Raw genomic sequence first — 15,632 nt, forward strand, 5'->3', positions numbered from 1 at the left:
ACCACTGCATGGGCTCAGAAACACTTCTGGAAACCACCGCCTGTGAACACAGTTCACCACTGCATCCAGGGATCCACACCAGCAACACAAGGATGCAAAGATGATGTGGAAAATTAAACACAAAACAATTATGCTGAGCCAAAATGAAAGGAGTTGCTCCTCACCGCATCCCGGCTTTTGTGGAAATGGGGGTTTAGATTCTGCAAGGCTCTTTTTAAAATTCTATAAATCTATTTCATTCGGCCTGGTGAAGAAGTATTAAAGAACTATTTTCCTCAGTAAATATGTTAGTAACGGTTCTACATACATGGATTCTTTAACCACATGTTGACAACTGAGAAAATCCACACAAGTAAAGAATTGAAGCCCTTCATGTTCACAAACTACGCTCTGTTAGATAATGGGAAAAGTGTTGAACACAGTTTGACAAATGGAATATTTGGTACTAAACAGAATGCACCTGCAGCATGCCTCACTCAGCTGTTGATCCATTCATCCACACAAGTCTTCAAATCTTTTCTCTGCTCTGACCTTTAGTTCTTTCTACAGATCCTCTATTAGATTCAAGTCATTTTAGCAGATATATTTGTGTTTAGGATCATTGTCTTTCTGAAATGTCCTTGAACCTTTGTTTCATCTTCAGCCTTAGAACAGATGGCAACAGGTTTTTTTATCCAAAATGTCGCTCTGCATTTTCACATTCAGTTCGGCAGCATGACGTTCCTTCTACACACTGCACTGGTTGATATTACGGGATAAAAAACTCCTTCCTTTCAGTCTACCTCATCTTAGTATTTCCAGACTGGTCGAGATGTCGTGCAGACATCCTGGGACTGGTGGTTCAGGTCAGTATGAGCTCAGAAACAGGCGGACCTGGTGATTCCAGGTCAGTGTGAAGCTCCCCACCTGGTGATCTGTGCCTCTTTGAGCTCTGCTGATCAATGTTAGAGAACTTGTCAGGATCACGTGGTCCAGGCTAGTTTAACAGTGAAATTAAGTTCTTCAAATTGTGATTATGGTCTCATTTAACTATGGAAATCCTTCCAGTGCTGGCTTTTCAAGCTACAGCTTTCTCCAAATAATTCGAAAAGTTCAGGATTTATGCCAAATATACCATTTACACCAACTATTTTAACACTTCAACGAACAAACCATTTTTCCCAATTCACTTTTTACACCAAATAATTCATACCATGCTTGGTTTGTGAAGGATTTTTTCTTCTTCACTGAGACCTTGCACATGGGTGATTATTTCACCAGTGAGGATAAAACGACCTCACATCAACCTGCACTGACAATCGAAGTACTGTTTTCTGATCCCTGACGTATTTCAGCTGCTTTTCATTTGTTTTCCATCTTTCACCATTACACAAGTTATACACATGGTGTATGAGCATGTGTTGTCAACAACATGTGGTTAAAGTTACACGTCACAAGCACAATGCAGAAGTAAACCTAATAGGAGCGATGGAGACCTGTTGTGAAAACAGGTGTTTATCATGTGTTTACCGTCAGGACCCCGTCCTGACCCACACTGTGCAGGACATTGGACAGGGACAGTGGACAGAGACATGCTGAGCAGCTCTTTAAATAGCCCTCACTTGCAGCACATTCCCCCCTGACCTTTCACTGCAGCCTCAAGGCACTGCTCATATCCAATGTTCACATCGAGTCGAACTGTTATGGACCGCAAACAACTCCACATCGTAACATCATGCACACGTTTAGAGATTCAGACCTGATCGATTGGACCTGGCCTTGAATTCCAGGAGTTTCCAGCCGACATCTGCCAAACTCGCCATGTTTAAATGTCGAAAATATGAATGAAGTAAAAGGCTTTTACGGAAAAGGAAAGACGTAGATTTCAAAATTAGACAAAGTAACCGTTTAACGATGGTCATTCTGAAAGACAAGAGGAAAACAAGCTACATACGACAATTAAAGTGTCAAATAATACTCTATAGATAAGATAAATGAACAGGATAATCAATTTTAGGCTGTTAAATTTGACACAACAGCGTAACACATTTTCTTTATTTTGAAACCAAACGTCCGCCTTGTCTGACGTTCCTCTTAGAAACGTCCGGTCGCTTCACACATCCTTTAGCTGTCAAACCACCCGACATCACGACACTGACGTAAACACGGAACCTCTAATATTATAACTTCACGCTCAACAAAGCAGAATAATCCTTCCTGATTTAAAAAAAGATCTCTAGAAACGTTTCAATCTCCAGGAATATTTTTTTTTATACCTCACTGTGATAAGAAGGGAGGGTTGTTTCTCTCGTTGCCGTAAAGCAGAGTACCGTGCTGCCAGTGTTGTGATCAGCTGAGACTCCAGCAGGATGTGGAGCTTCAATCTCACTTATTTTACCTTTTTATCTTTTATTCTGGGACGTTTCTACACCTCTGCCCTTCAGGATGTCACCGTCGATCTGTTCGGTGCCGCGAACTACGGGACGGTGGCCGCGTTTGGAGACTTTAACGCGGATAAACAGACAGACATCTTCATCATCAGAGAAGGTGGGCTCAGCTTCCTGCATATAATCCATCATTTATACGCCAATGAACCATTTCACCTCACTAATTCAACATCTCTTCTTCCTAACCAGTCGTTTCTACTCCCAAAATTCACCCTTTGTACCAAATAATTCAACATATCTCCCAAATGACAAATCATTTCCACTTCACCTTTTTAACAACAAATTCAAGTTGTCTACTTATCAATCATTTCTTCCAAACAATTGAACATTTCTACCAACCATTTATATCAGCTAATTCACAATTTCTAACATAATTCACATTTTCTAAGAAATGACTAACCATTTCTTCTAATTCACTTTTCTTATACCGACTAATTCACAATTTCTACCAAATAATTCAACCCCCCCCCCCCCGAAATATTCACAGTTTCTACCAAACAACTAATCATTTCTACCAATTCACAATTTCTAACAACCCATTTGCTATTTTTACATGTTTCTTTGCTTTTTAAAGTTAGATTTTAAGTTGTACAATTTCAATTTGTTTGCCTTAGATGGTCACATGTATTGTATGTCTAGTTTAAGTCCCTCTGCTAGTAAACTAAGTTTTCTTTTTGACTTTAAACTGACACCTTTGTTCTGAATATGCATTAAAGATGTCCACATTGGGAGGAAATTAACTTTCAATTGATTAATTTAATAACTGGCCTCCTGGCTCTTAAGCTTTGAGAATTTATAACAAAACCAGTATTTAGCAAGCTGCCTAAGAAGAAAGCCACGTGTGTTTTTTTCTTTCTTTTTTTACACTGCATAAGACTGTCCGGATGTTATCACCCCCCTCCTGAGTATTTGCCCCACATCTTTGATAGGAATGCCCAGGAAAATAAAGTCTGAAGTCTTTATGTATGTGACAGCATTTGTCATTAAACTGTTTCTCCAGCTGACATCAGCTCAACTCAACTTTACTCTTACAGCACTTTAAAAACAACCACAGCTGACCCAAAGTGCTGTACTTAAATAGAAATATATATATATATAAAAAAAAAAATAAACACAATAAAATGGCAACAATAATAACAGGAGCATAGTTTCAGGCTGGTTTAAAAGCTTCCTTTTGGACCTCGGTACGTTCAGAAGCAGCTGATCAGCTGACCCGAGGCAACGAGCAGGAGTGTTGTGGTGAAGCAGCTGGCAGAGGTAAAGAAGGGCGAGACCATTCAGGGATTTACCCCAGGAGCCACTGGGCCATAACAACATCACCTCTGGTTTGTTTTCATTGGGCTTTATTGTCATCAAATAGCTTCTTTTTTTCAGCGGGACATGAACCTGGCTGTCCTCTTGCTTCGCAATGAAACAAGATGCCGTGCCTTTTAAGAACAAGAACCCAGTGGCAGTAGAGGAAAGGGAAAAAAGCAGGGCCCCTAAAATTGAACCCTGTGGAAACTCATGTGACAGAGACCCAGCATTGTTCTGTCTGCCAGATAGGACCTATGCAAATGCATAGTCACAGATGCCCACGAGGTGTTACAACCTGGGTATCAAAATGTCCTGCTCCTCCACTGTGTTGAATGCAGCACAAAACGAACCACATGATCATCAGAATCGTTGCCAAGGAGGATCTCATTAAAAACCCTAAGCAATACCGACTTGGTGCTATGCAGGGTTTTAAAACCAGACTTAAAAACCTCTAGGATATTGTGTTTCTCCACGTCACGCTTTAGCTGTGAGTGAAAAATCTCCAAGATTTTGGAGATAAAAGGCAGCTTGGAGATGGGCCTAAAACAGTCCGATCAAAGTCAGGTTTCTTAAGAAGCAGCTGTACCACTGCATGTTTAAACTACACCAGAGGACATACTGCTGTTAATGATGACAAGAACCAGTTGCCCTATGCTGGGGAAGACGTCTTTAAAAAGATGAGGAGGGATAGCATCATGGGGGAACCTTAAAATATAATATGTTCAACCACATCCTCTGAAAATGCTTCAGGCTCAAATTGATCAAAATCGGTTGGACAAGTGACGGAACCAGAAGGATTAGAGGCAGGAACTGAAATCAGCTCTGTTGGCAACAACATTCTCAATAAATAAAAAAAGTGTATTAAGTTCTCACATATTTCCAGTGTTGTGATATTGATGCCAGCAGTCCTTTAAAATTTGTAGTGAAACAGCAGCTTGTCCTTCTTCCATCAGCTCTGGCTCTGGCTGCCCGGGTTCTTTCATTGAACCAGAGCTCAGGTTTGGCTTTAGGCTGCCTAGGTTTTAATGAAGCCACAGAGTCCAGTATGGTGAGGCAGGAGGACTGAAACCAATGATAATGCTCCTCTGTACCAGAGGGGACGTAGAGCTGGTAGAAGGCAGCAAAGAAAGGTTTGGTAGTGGAAGAGTTAAATGTCAGTCAGAGCATAACGCAGTTTTGAACTGCAGTGCAGAACAAACCAACATCAAATACCGGAAGTCAGACAGGACATTGTCACATGTTCTTCAGGATAAACACTCAAACCATGACAAAGTACGAGGTCTAATGTATGCCCATGTTCATGTGTGGCGCCAGACACACACTCAACCAGATTAAAAGAGTCATTGAGAGTTAAAAAGTCCTTCACCAGGATTATCAGTATGTTAAAATCCATAAGAATAAGGACACGATCGTATCTGGGCATGATCCCAGACAGAAAGACGGCAAAGTCATTCATAAACTCCTCATTGTATTTGGGCCGTCGGTCGATGATGGCCTGCAGCGCCGGGTTGGAGCGGCCCATCTCAAATAAAGTCTTCAGAACAATTCAGGAAATGATCCCATTAAAGACAGGCTGATCTTTAAATCAATCAGTTGAAACTAAAGTATAGAGAGAGATTGAAACAGAGGTGAAGGCACAGTTATCTGATGTCACTGTCAATGTTAAATATGTAAAAGTGACTCCTCCTTCTGTCTGGAGCAACCCACCACTAAAACTGCAGCAGGTTCGGTGTGGACACAATCGCACAGTAAAGTATCGCTATTACATCCACTTGGTGCTGTCACGATTGTGACACGATGCGATTCGATTTATAACTTAATAATTATTGCAATGTGACTTTTAAAGTCTTACTTTTTTTCCTTCCTGTTTCAGATTCTGAAGTTGTGATATTCTTGGCCGACTCGAAAGCACCGTACTTCAAACCCAAAGTGAACATCACCAGGAGCGTTCTGCCGAGGTAAACGTGACTTCTGTTTCAACCCGGGCTGACGAGGAAGCCTGATTAGATTTATTGTTACCAACGAAGCTTGGAGAAATGCTTCAGTCTGGGAGTAAAACATGTGTTTGTTGGTTTGCACTAACAACCAGGGGAAACGTGCGACGACGTTCAGGCTATCACACAAAGGGAAACACAACAGAAAGTGAAGTGAGACACAGTTAGACGATGGCGGAGCCCTGAAGGTCCTCTGTGTCATAGAAAACATTGGTTGATGTATTGTATTGCCTGTGATGCAGTCTGTTTCGTTATTAGCTCTCTGAAACAGTAGTATAACTTCCAGTTGGTGTGTCTGGTACTCGACAATAAAACTATTCCAGCAACCACAGGGTGAAATTCTAGACGGGCCATTTCTAAACCTTTTTTTACCCACAATTTACCATCTTGGAATAAATTAATTTAGAAAATTCCAATGAGCTGCACTGAAAAGTATTTAGCAACATTTCAATTCAATTTGATTTTATTTCTATAGCACCAAAACCCAACAGTCATTTCAAGATACTTTTACAGAGAGAAAAACAACACATTTTCACAGGAGCAAGTCGAGGGGACGGAGGACAATTAAAAACTCGCAGGAAGAAACCTGCAGAACCAGACTCAGAGGAGGAGGCTTTCTGGTGAACCAGATTTAATTGCAGCAACAAGAGAAGAGACGAGAAGCACCAAGTGACCGTGAAGGTAGTTGGCGCAGAAACAGTCAGAGGAACGTTGGAGAGAACAAGCGAGGTTAACTGTTCCCGCCTCAGTCAGATGAACGAGGAGCTGTTCAGGGAGGCATGGCCTCTCAGATGGGAAGACGGGAACAGATTCACCAATCTGCAGCAAACTGCTTCAACAATTAAAACAGACACGACGCTGTACTGGATTTCACTGCATGGGCTCCGGGACACTCCCAGAAAACATGACCAACACAGTAAAACATCCCCAAATCCAAGTTTTCTAGCAGAGGTGTCAAGAATACAATCCTCCGACTAGTCACATCAAGCCTGCGAGGAGAACGTTCCTCTGTGTCGACACGAGTCTGCGGCTCACATCTGTTCTCCTCCTTTCAGGAATGCTGTGGTCACCAGCGTCGTCCCTGGAGACTACGATGGAGACTCACAGATGGACGTCCTCCTCACAATCGGGCCTGGCCCTGGGGGCGTGGAGGTCTTCATCTTTTGGGGCAACAACCAGACTTTAGGTACAACTCCAACAGTGTTTGGGTGTAAAACGAACCCTGGTGAGGTTTGATAAGACCGATAGACCAAACAGGAAGTGGCGGACCTTAGCAGATCCGTATTTTCACAGTTTCTCCCAATTTATGTGCGTGACGGAGGAATCCCTGCTCTTTTACCTCATTTGATGCATTTTTACAGAGTTTACGTCACCTCTCTTGGTCTCTTGTTGAAAATGTAAATGCAAAGCAAATTTGACGTGAGCGCAAACCTTTCCGTTCAAACTGTAAAAACAGTGACGGGCTGTTTTCACGTTTGTGAAGTTCATTGCTCCGGTCCAAAGCAAAACGTGTTCAAGTAAACATGGAGTTTAGTTGTCTGAGGCACTCGATGGAGACAATCAGATTGATTGAGTCTTATGAGCCACTGTATAAACCCCCACACTCATGATATTTCCCCCCCGACTTCTAATCCCTGCTGACCCGTTTCAATCCTCTAATATAAAACCGTGATTCCCAACCGGGAAGGAAGACATCATTAGAGGGTCAAACATAAAACCTGCGGGTCAAAACCAGCCTGCAAGTGGTTCCGATCTGGCCAAACCACCAAACAAATGGTGAAAAATTCAAAGCAGACATCTATTTTTTAGCAAGTTGCTTCTGAGCGACACAACACTAGACCAGAGCTGAGATATCAGTGATGCTGCCATGAAAGCACACTCGCTCGTTGTGATCAAACTCGCCTCAAAGCCATGTTGTCTGGGGGCGTTTGTAGAAATACCCAGAATGCAACAGCGAGAGTTTTTTTAGGGTTTTTTTGACATTTCACTGTATTTTGCACAAGAAGGTTTCATTAAAATTGGCTTTATGTTTAGATTGGAGCCATTTTCTGTAGTAATTGTTGTGTTTTGTGAAAATTCAGACAAGTAGGCATACTATATAGCCCGGGTTACAATGGCAAAAGTTTGGGTCCCTTAAGAAAGCGGTTGAGAGTCAATGATCTAAAATCACCTTTTGGATTCCATCATGAAAATAGAGCCTGATATCTTCCGTTTACACAATGCAGCTTTATAATAAAATCAATAATAATACCACAATGACTGACTCAGTGACGAAGGAGTTTACGTCTACGGGTAGTGAGTGTGAGACATTGTGCAGCACAAATGACCACCAACTTCAACAATCTGGTGGAACTGAATTAAAATTCAACCTACAAAGCCTGGAAGGGTTTCAGTCCTCGAAGTACTAGAATCACTCTGATTCTGACTGTGGAGAAACACTAGTTACTCCACTGATGATGTTCAAGGCCTTCTGTCCGGTCCTCCACAGATATGACCGGGTGGATCAAACTGAACAAGACGTTCACAGACCAGCCTCTCGTCATGGAGTAAGTACCAGTCTCAATATTCAAACGTTCACAGTGACTTATTTCAACTCAAGGAACAATCATGAATCCGTTTTTTATGAATGTGTGAAAGCTCTTTGATAAATCTGACATTTAAACACGATTCAGTCAGTTTATTGATGTATAGTTATTAGACCTGACCCAGAGAGTGAAACCACTAATAAACTGATAACAGTCTGATACATCATGTTTTTAAGTTAATGAAAGATGTTTCCATTGATGCTTTAAGTTCATGTCTGTTCAACCTGTGATCGTCTGCCAAACCATCTGTCCACAGTTTTAACGGCGACATGATCCCAGACATCTTCGGAGTCACCAACCTGCTCGACACTGAAGTCTGTTCCCTCACTAAAAGGTAACGAGGTGCTTTTTGGGTTTCTCACACGGTGAATCACTTCCCAGAATGCAAAGTGTCAAAGTCCTGCTCTATTTTTACCTCCAGGACTCCGCAGTGGCAGAAAGCTCTGAGCCCACCTGTTAAGATGCGCTTCCCTCACTCCAACGCTTTCATCGACCTCAACAAGGACTTCGCTGCCGGTGAGTCACACGTTTCAGTCCCGGAGTGTTCCGTGCTCAGCCACAGAAGCAGTCTGACGAGAAACCGTCACATACGTACGGATTTTAATCTTTAAATCCAGATCTCAGTGTTTCTCTCCGAGGAGTCGGCTGTGTGAAGACACGTGTCTCTTCCCAGCAGGGTTGTGTGTGCTAATTGCCCATAACAGTTATAATTTCCTGAAGAGTATAAAAAAAATAAAAAATAAATAAAAAAAGGTGGGTTTCTTCTGAGGCAGATCACACAACACTGGTTTTATTAGATATTCTCACAGTTTAAGAGCCAGGAGATCAACAGGCAGATTATACTTGTATCATCCAGTAAAGTAGTTTTTCTGTTTTGAATATGTTCCCCTTAAAGAAAAAGAAAATGAGTAACTTCACACAGCAGAGGAGAGCAGTGAAACCTCCACTGTGAACCTCTAAGTTAACCACTGTCCTGTTTCCTTCTTGTTGAATATTACAGAGCTCAGTGCACTGAACCTCCGATACCAGGAGTGTCAAACACATTTTAGTTCAGGATCCACGTTCATCTTGAGTAAAATTGTGCCACAATAACCTTTCAATTTAAGCTTTACATTTTGTCTTTGTTGCAGTGCAGAATATATGTGATGAAAATGTCTATATTTTCACCAAACCAAAGCTTTCCTATAGTTGTTGCATTCTGGGTGTTTTTACACCCTGACAGCAACAAGGTAGCTGGCGTTCATGGCAGCATCAACAATCTCTCACCTCGGGTCTCAGTGTTGTCTTGTGTCGCTACTCTTAAGCAGTTTACTCAAAAATCAATGCTTCCTTTTACTTTTTGACCATTTGCTTGGTGGTTTGGAGGCTGGAATGAAGCCTCTCGTGGGCTGGCTTTGGCCCATGAACCTTATGTTTGACATAAACTATAAACTATGAAGTGAAGGAACAACATTTCCTCTGTATTCCCCTGAAGAGTATCTGCCTTCATCATCCTCAACCTGAACCAGAGACGATGCTGCCTGAGGTTGAGAAACACATTTTGAAAAAAAACAAACCGTTTTGCTTGTGTATTTCAGTCGGAGAGGACAATAATAGCACTTACAGGGCACTTGTGTTTATATAAGCAGTGCTCCTTGCTCACCTCCTCCTCACACTACACGCTTGTTTCCAGCTCATATTGCTCCATATGTCACCACTTCCACTGGATCCAACCGAAACACAAATCCCCATAATGTGTCTGTTCCCTGGCTGATTCCTGCGTGTGGGTGGGACGGCGCTGTTCACATCGCGGCTCAGCAAATTACAATATTAGTCACATAAACTCTCAGTATCATCAATGATTCACCAGACTTATTAGAATTTTATTTGTAATTAAAATGAGCAGAATAGATGATGAGGTTTAATCAGCAGTGCTTGAATTGGGTTGTAATTATAGATATAACACTAAAGATGTAATTCTACAATGAAAGCAGATGGGACCGTTCCTTTCACTCAGAAAGGCTTGAAACAATATTTTGCCAAGATGACAGCCTCTTGAAATATATCTGGGTTCAGTCCGTTTTAAAAACACCGCCACTGCAGAAACCTGCTCACGTCGACAGAAGCGATGGATCCCAGGTGATGGAGCAGGTGTGGATAGGTAGAGCGAGAAGAGAGGGATCAGTGTTTAAAGCACGGGGCATGAACGTTACAATTCTACATGTGATTTGAAATGAAACTTTGACTCTAGACACAAGGTTAAAAAGTGTTCGTTGGTAAAAGAAAAGAAAAAAAAGATGCGCGCGAGTTGTAATCTGAAACGATAACACTTCAGTGAGTGGAAAACGTGTTCAAGGCTCCAGTGAAAACTCACATTTCTCCTCACGAGAGAATCCCATCAGGAAGCGACTGGACGTGTTGGAGGGTGTGTTTCCTACTGCAGCGTGTCCTGCAGCCATAGTAATTCTTCTGTCCAGCCTCACGTCTGTGTCCACTGAGGTCCTCAATTCACACTGAAAGCACAGTAAAAGTCCTTCTAGGGATTTTCAACAGTCTCACAGTGGAAATAGTTTGTACTGGACCAAAACGAAGTTACCCTCCATTAATCTGGTTACAGCGGTTCAACAAAAAAACACCTTGTTTGGTCTTTGTCCTTTGTTCTCTGCAGTTTTATTTGTTCTGTGATAATTAACATGTGACCAAAGCCTGTTATCGATCATATTGATCCGAGAACTTGAGTCCTCAGTTACAATGGCCTGGGATTACTCTGCCTACACTTCAGTGTGTTAAAGACCATCATCGATGTGAATGAATCAATGTTGAGTTTTGGACTGAGATATAATAAAGTCATTAGTTAGTGAAAATACAATGTGATTATTGCAGGGATGTATTATTAATTGCAAATAATTGCATTTTAGTTATATCTCGGTAGTTGATTGAATAAAATCAATAAATAGATTTACATAGTTTCAAAGAAATCATGGTATTTATTCAGGTTTTTATCATTTATCATCAGCTGTTTTTTTATTTGTTGTTTTTTTTTACATTGAAGGGGAATCGGTGCTGCAATGCTCAGTGACTCTATGAAGCCTGATGCGACTTTGGCCCTGAAACGTTTTCAGGTGAAAATGCTAAACTTCAGTTGCATTTTGGGTGCCTGTTTTACATGACAACGACGCTCGGAGCAACTGAAAACACAACTTTTTGAAAATGGCTTCCAAAGTGGAACTTTGTGAAAATGCCCAGACGTCGTTTGCATGTAAACGGGGGAACCGCTCCTCCTGGTTATACACACAATGGCTGTAGTAACTGGTGGTTGTGCACATGCTCAGTAGCTGGACAATCAGAACAATGTTTCCTCCAGACTGTCATGACTCCCAGTCCTTATTCTCCTTGGACTTGGTAGTTTTATTTTGACAGTCACCATAATAACAATCCAACTTGGCCGTCTGTTCATACAAATGTCTGTGTTCTTGCATTGTTGATTTTTTTATAGCGTATTGTTCTCTATGTGTGCTGGATTCATTACAAAAAACGACCAATGCACCCACTCGTCGCCCAAAATGCAATAATGCTGAAATTGTAATGAATTGTGCTTCCCAAACTACAACAAATGATTGTGTCCTCAAAAAAAAATGGGAATACAGCTCAAGCCATGAGACAATGGAGGAAGAAAACAAAACAACTCAAATGGTAACAGACACACCAACAGAGGTTCACACAGTAAATGTTACCTGATCTATCTCACAGTAAACTGCATTGATCAGTTTCTTCATCTGAAACATCCTCTGTGGCTCTGCAGACATCAAATCCATGTAATCCACATCTTACATGTTAAAAAAAAGAGGATTACCATATTTCCTGATACCGCCTGCTTCCTGCTTTCTCGTTCTCTTCCGCACCAGTGCAGATTTCTCTCCACCACAAATCTCCTAAGATGCAGTCAGTTAGTGTTTTTTCTTTTTTTCCCCCCTGAAGTTCAGCCTCCAAACTTTGTTGAGAGTGAAAGTTGTGGCAGCGGAGACGAGAGCCGACAGCCACTTTTCAACATGACTAGGAGAGAAGAGCAGAGATATTTTCTTCACCAGTGAATGGAGAAATCGCCTCACTGTTGTTTTACGGCGCCCCTCACTCCTGTCCCTCTGCCCACTCAGTGCAGCGCTGTCACTTAGACTTAGGGGGGGGGGGATTTTTTTTATTCCCCTCTCTGGAAACTAATCCTGGTGTTTAAGGTAATCAGAAAGGATTTAGTCATGTCAGACTCACTGCAGGTATCTCTTTGTGCTGCAAGGTTTTATTCTCAGGGCTGTCACTTAAATAACGGCAGATTTTAATTCATATTTAATCTGTTAAGAGATTAACTCAAAGTCAATAAACTGACATTTTTTTGTGACGAGAAACAAAGAAATGGAAATCTCTGGTGTTTCATTTGGTCTGGGTTGCTTCAGTTGCGTCGGTCCCGCTGACGGCCTGCAGGCCTTTTTCCTCTCGTTAAAGCCTCTGAGTAGTTTGTCTCCGCTGGAGTTGATAGTGTCATCTGCACTCAGAGGATGGCTGTCGTGACTTGTTAAGTGCATTCAGCTGTGTTGTAGGAAGACGCGAGCATGAGGGGGAGACCAGGAGAAAAGGCCTGTTGTAAATCTGTGTGTGATGGAGGGAGAGACAGAGGAGGAGGACAGTAAGCAGGAAGTGATGGAGCGATCAAGCTGAGCTGGAAAGGATGAATGCTTTGGAGGAGAGAGGGATGGCAGGGAAGATAAAGTGCGGTTGCGGGGGGGGGGGGGGGGGGTGTTCTGTCTGCTGTGACCACCTGCTCCTCTGGGCAGGACCGACTGGAGCGTCCAGGGAGGATGGACTTTAAAGACCATCTGCATCCAGAAAGTGAACTGCGCCATTCAGATCTGAAACATTTCCAGTTCACCCCCGATGCAGCTTCCCTTCCATACCGTCGCTGCAGCTTCACGTGGTGACACATGGGAAGTTGTGTTTTTTGTTCTTTAGAGCAGGAGTGTCAAACACATTTCAGTTCAAGGCCACCATAAAGCCCAATTTTATCTTCAGTGAGCCAGACCGGTAAAATAGTGTTATAATAACCTTGAAATTTAAACTTTAAGTTGAAAATGCCGCTACTCTTAAGAAATTTGTTTAAAAAAAAAAAAAAAAGTGTTTTCTTTGACATTTTTACAATTTGCTTGGTGGTTTAGTAGCAGAATTGGAGATTCTGGCAAGCCAGGTTTGACCCACAGGCCTTATGTTTGACACTGATTTAGAAACTTTTGAAGGACAAATGTAACTCTTGTGGTCGTGAGCCACATTTTGACGTTTGCAACTGTACCATTGTTCGAGGTCTTGAGGGATCGAGCCGTCCTCATCCGCAGGCTAAAATATCCACCTAAACCATGCCATGTTCACAAGTGAGCAGGAGTTACTGTGTATTCAGTGCAACATTGCGGCACCAGCAGAAATGCTCTCAGAGGGACAGTGGGTTAATGGCTTGTGGAGAATAAAGTGATGTTTTGAATGATAATCTTCATTAAGTCACCTGGCTCTTCTATAGGCCACAGCTAAGGATGCTTCTGGGGAGTGTGATGCCCCAGTTTGTTTGCCCCCAGGTGACTGAAAGCACCACCGGAGGCAGCGTCATCTGGTCTATTTATCATTCCCCTCTGGACATTGAGCCTCTCAGTGTTTATACTCACCCAAACGTATCTGAGGCACCTCAGATCATTTGTAGCCTGCAGCTCTGAGGTCTGCTTCCTGCCACATGTGGATCTTTTGGCTTCCTGAAGCTTTCACTCAATTATGTGTAAATAAAGTTTTTTTTTTTTTGTTTTTTTTTTTTATAAGAGTTTTGATTTTCCATTCAAAGAAAAAAAGTTTGACAGTTGATCCAGTAAAACCCGAGTCTCCCCCTAGTGTGTCTCCTGCACACTGTGTTTCACTTCAGCTGAGAAATGTTGAGTTTCAAAGTCTCCTGTTGGTTAGATATCCAGGATTAAATCCAAATAGAGGAAAAACAGAGGAAAACAGAGACCGACAACCTGCTGTGTTACCTGGAGCTTTGAGTTGTGCTCAGAAACTACTGAAGAGTTTTAATAAAAGATCTCAAACTGAAAGCACGACATACGGATGGAGAAAGTTAAAATGGCTGAAATTATTACCGAAATTATTTAAATCACTGGAAGTAATTTAGGAAATTTTTTAATTATTTAATGAAGTAAACTGTCAGTTACTCTTTAACAATTCATAAAGTAATGGATTAATTACTTTAAATTATTAAAACCTTTATTTGTATTAATAATAAATTCATTTATTTAAAGGGATTCATTAATAATCATGGGGCATCACCGGTGAATTTGGAAATAAACTAATTACCAAACTATCCTTACTGGTTGAAAGGATTTACATTAAGTTAGTTAATATTTCTCAATGAAATATAACAATACTTCAATAAAAGAAAAGGTGTGAGAGTCAAGCATAGACTGTTAGAACCCAGCAAATGTCACAATAAATACACAATAATCATCAAGAATCGTTCAATTTAGCGAACAGCCGTTTGTTAACATAATGTATTAATTCATAAATGATTAATTATTAATTCACAAACCAACACATCTAAGTAGCAATAGACATGCAACACAGAGATCTCCAGTCGGGGTTGACTTGACCAAGATGGCAGGTCTGTTTGGGGTGTGGCAGTTGCTTAGCAACAAGACGGCACTTCATTCATGCACATTAGTGTCTTGTTGACCAAAAATGGCAGAACACGGCCACAGTTACCGAGTTGTCGGCGAGGACAGACGCTTCCTGAGGTGGCGGTGGCGGTACAAGTCGGCTCGGTGGTGAAACACACAGGTTTCACTGCACGCCTGAAGAAAAAGGAAACTGAGTCTGTTAGCTAACGGTCGTCCACACACACGCCGAGTCGGTGCTCGTGAACAAAAAACTTTTTCAAATACGTGTGCCTTCAGTGACTCCCACTACTGTTGTGGTGTAGACAGACAAAGTTTAGTATTTGTAAACAGTGTAAACAGGGCCTGAGTGTTTGGAGCAGAGGGTCTTCCTGATGGTGGACGTCCCCTTTGTCCTGCCCTAATGTACTGAGGGACTTTGTTTCCTCTCACTTGTTTGAGACCGTGTCATGACTCCAATCTAAGTCCAATGTCACCACTGTAGTGGTGTATTAGACGACCTCGCTGCAACAGCACTGTCAGCAAAACCCCATAAAAAAAAAAACTGGAATTGTTTCCTGGCTTGTGTCAAGGCCTTACGTAGCCTCTGGACTTCTCAGCCAGCCACGTGATTCATATAGCTGATAATCTCTTTTTTTTTTTTTAACGATCATCTTTTGC

General features: G+C 41.8%; 2 protein-coding genes across 4 annotated transcripts in view; one reads left to right on the plus strand and one right to left on the minus strand.

The window, feature by feature from the left end:
• Positions 1 to 1,830, minus strand: part of phkb (phosphorylase kinase, beta) — a 145,827-nt gene extending 143,997 nt beyond the window's left edge. The window contains exon 1 of one of the 3 annotated variants that reach the window (XM_080493391.1): positions 1,739 to 1,830. Coding sequence is in view for 2 of the 3 variants with exons in the window: in XM_080493389.1 (XP_080349515.1) it covers positions 1,739 to 1,802 (64 nt within the window). In the remaining variant the exon portion in view is untranslated. The remainder of the gene's footprint in view (positions 1 to 1,738) is intronic. The other 2 variants (XM_080493389.1, XM_080493390.1) reach the window with 2 other exon arrangements.
• A 266-nt stretch (positions 1,831 to 2,096) lies between these two features.
• Positions 2,097 to 15,632, plus strand: part of itfg1 (integrin alpha FG-GAP repeat containing 1) — a 213,321-nt gene continuing 199,785 nt past the window's right edge. The window contains exons 1-6 of the mRNA XM_080458012.1: positions 2,097 to 2,526; positions 5,596 to 5,680; positions 6,772 to 6,902; positions 8,205 to 8,262; positions 8,558 to 8,635; positions 8,723 to 8,817. Of these exons, the coding sequence (XP_080314138.1) occupies positions 2,349 to 2,526; positions 5,596 to 5,680; positions 6,772 to 6,902; positions 8,205 to 8,262; positions 8,558 to 8,635; positions 8,723 to 8,817 (625 nt within the window). The 5' untranslated portion in view covers positions 2,097 to 2,348. The remainder of the gene's footprint in view (positions 2,527 to 5,595; positions 5,681 to 6,771; positions 6,903 to 8,204; positions 8,263 to 8,557; positions 8,636 to 8,722; positions 8,818 to 15,632) is intronic.

The sequence above is a fragment of the Lipophrys pholis genome (assembly GCF_963383615.2).
Source record: "Lipophrys pholis genome assembly, chromosome: 2".
Classification (NCBI taxonomy): domain Eukaryota; kingdom Metazoa; phylum Chordata; class Actinopteri; order Blenniiformes; family Blenniidae; genus Lipophrys; species Lipophrys pholis.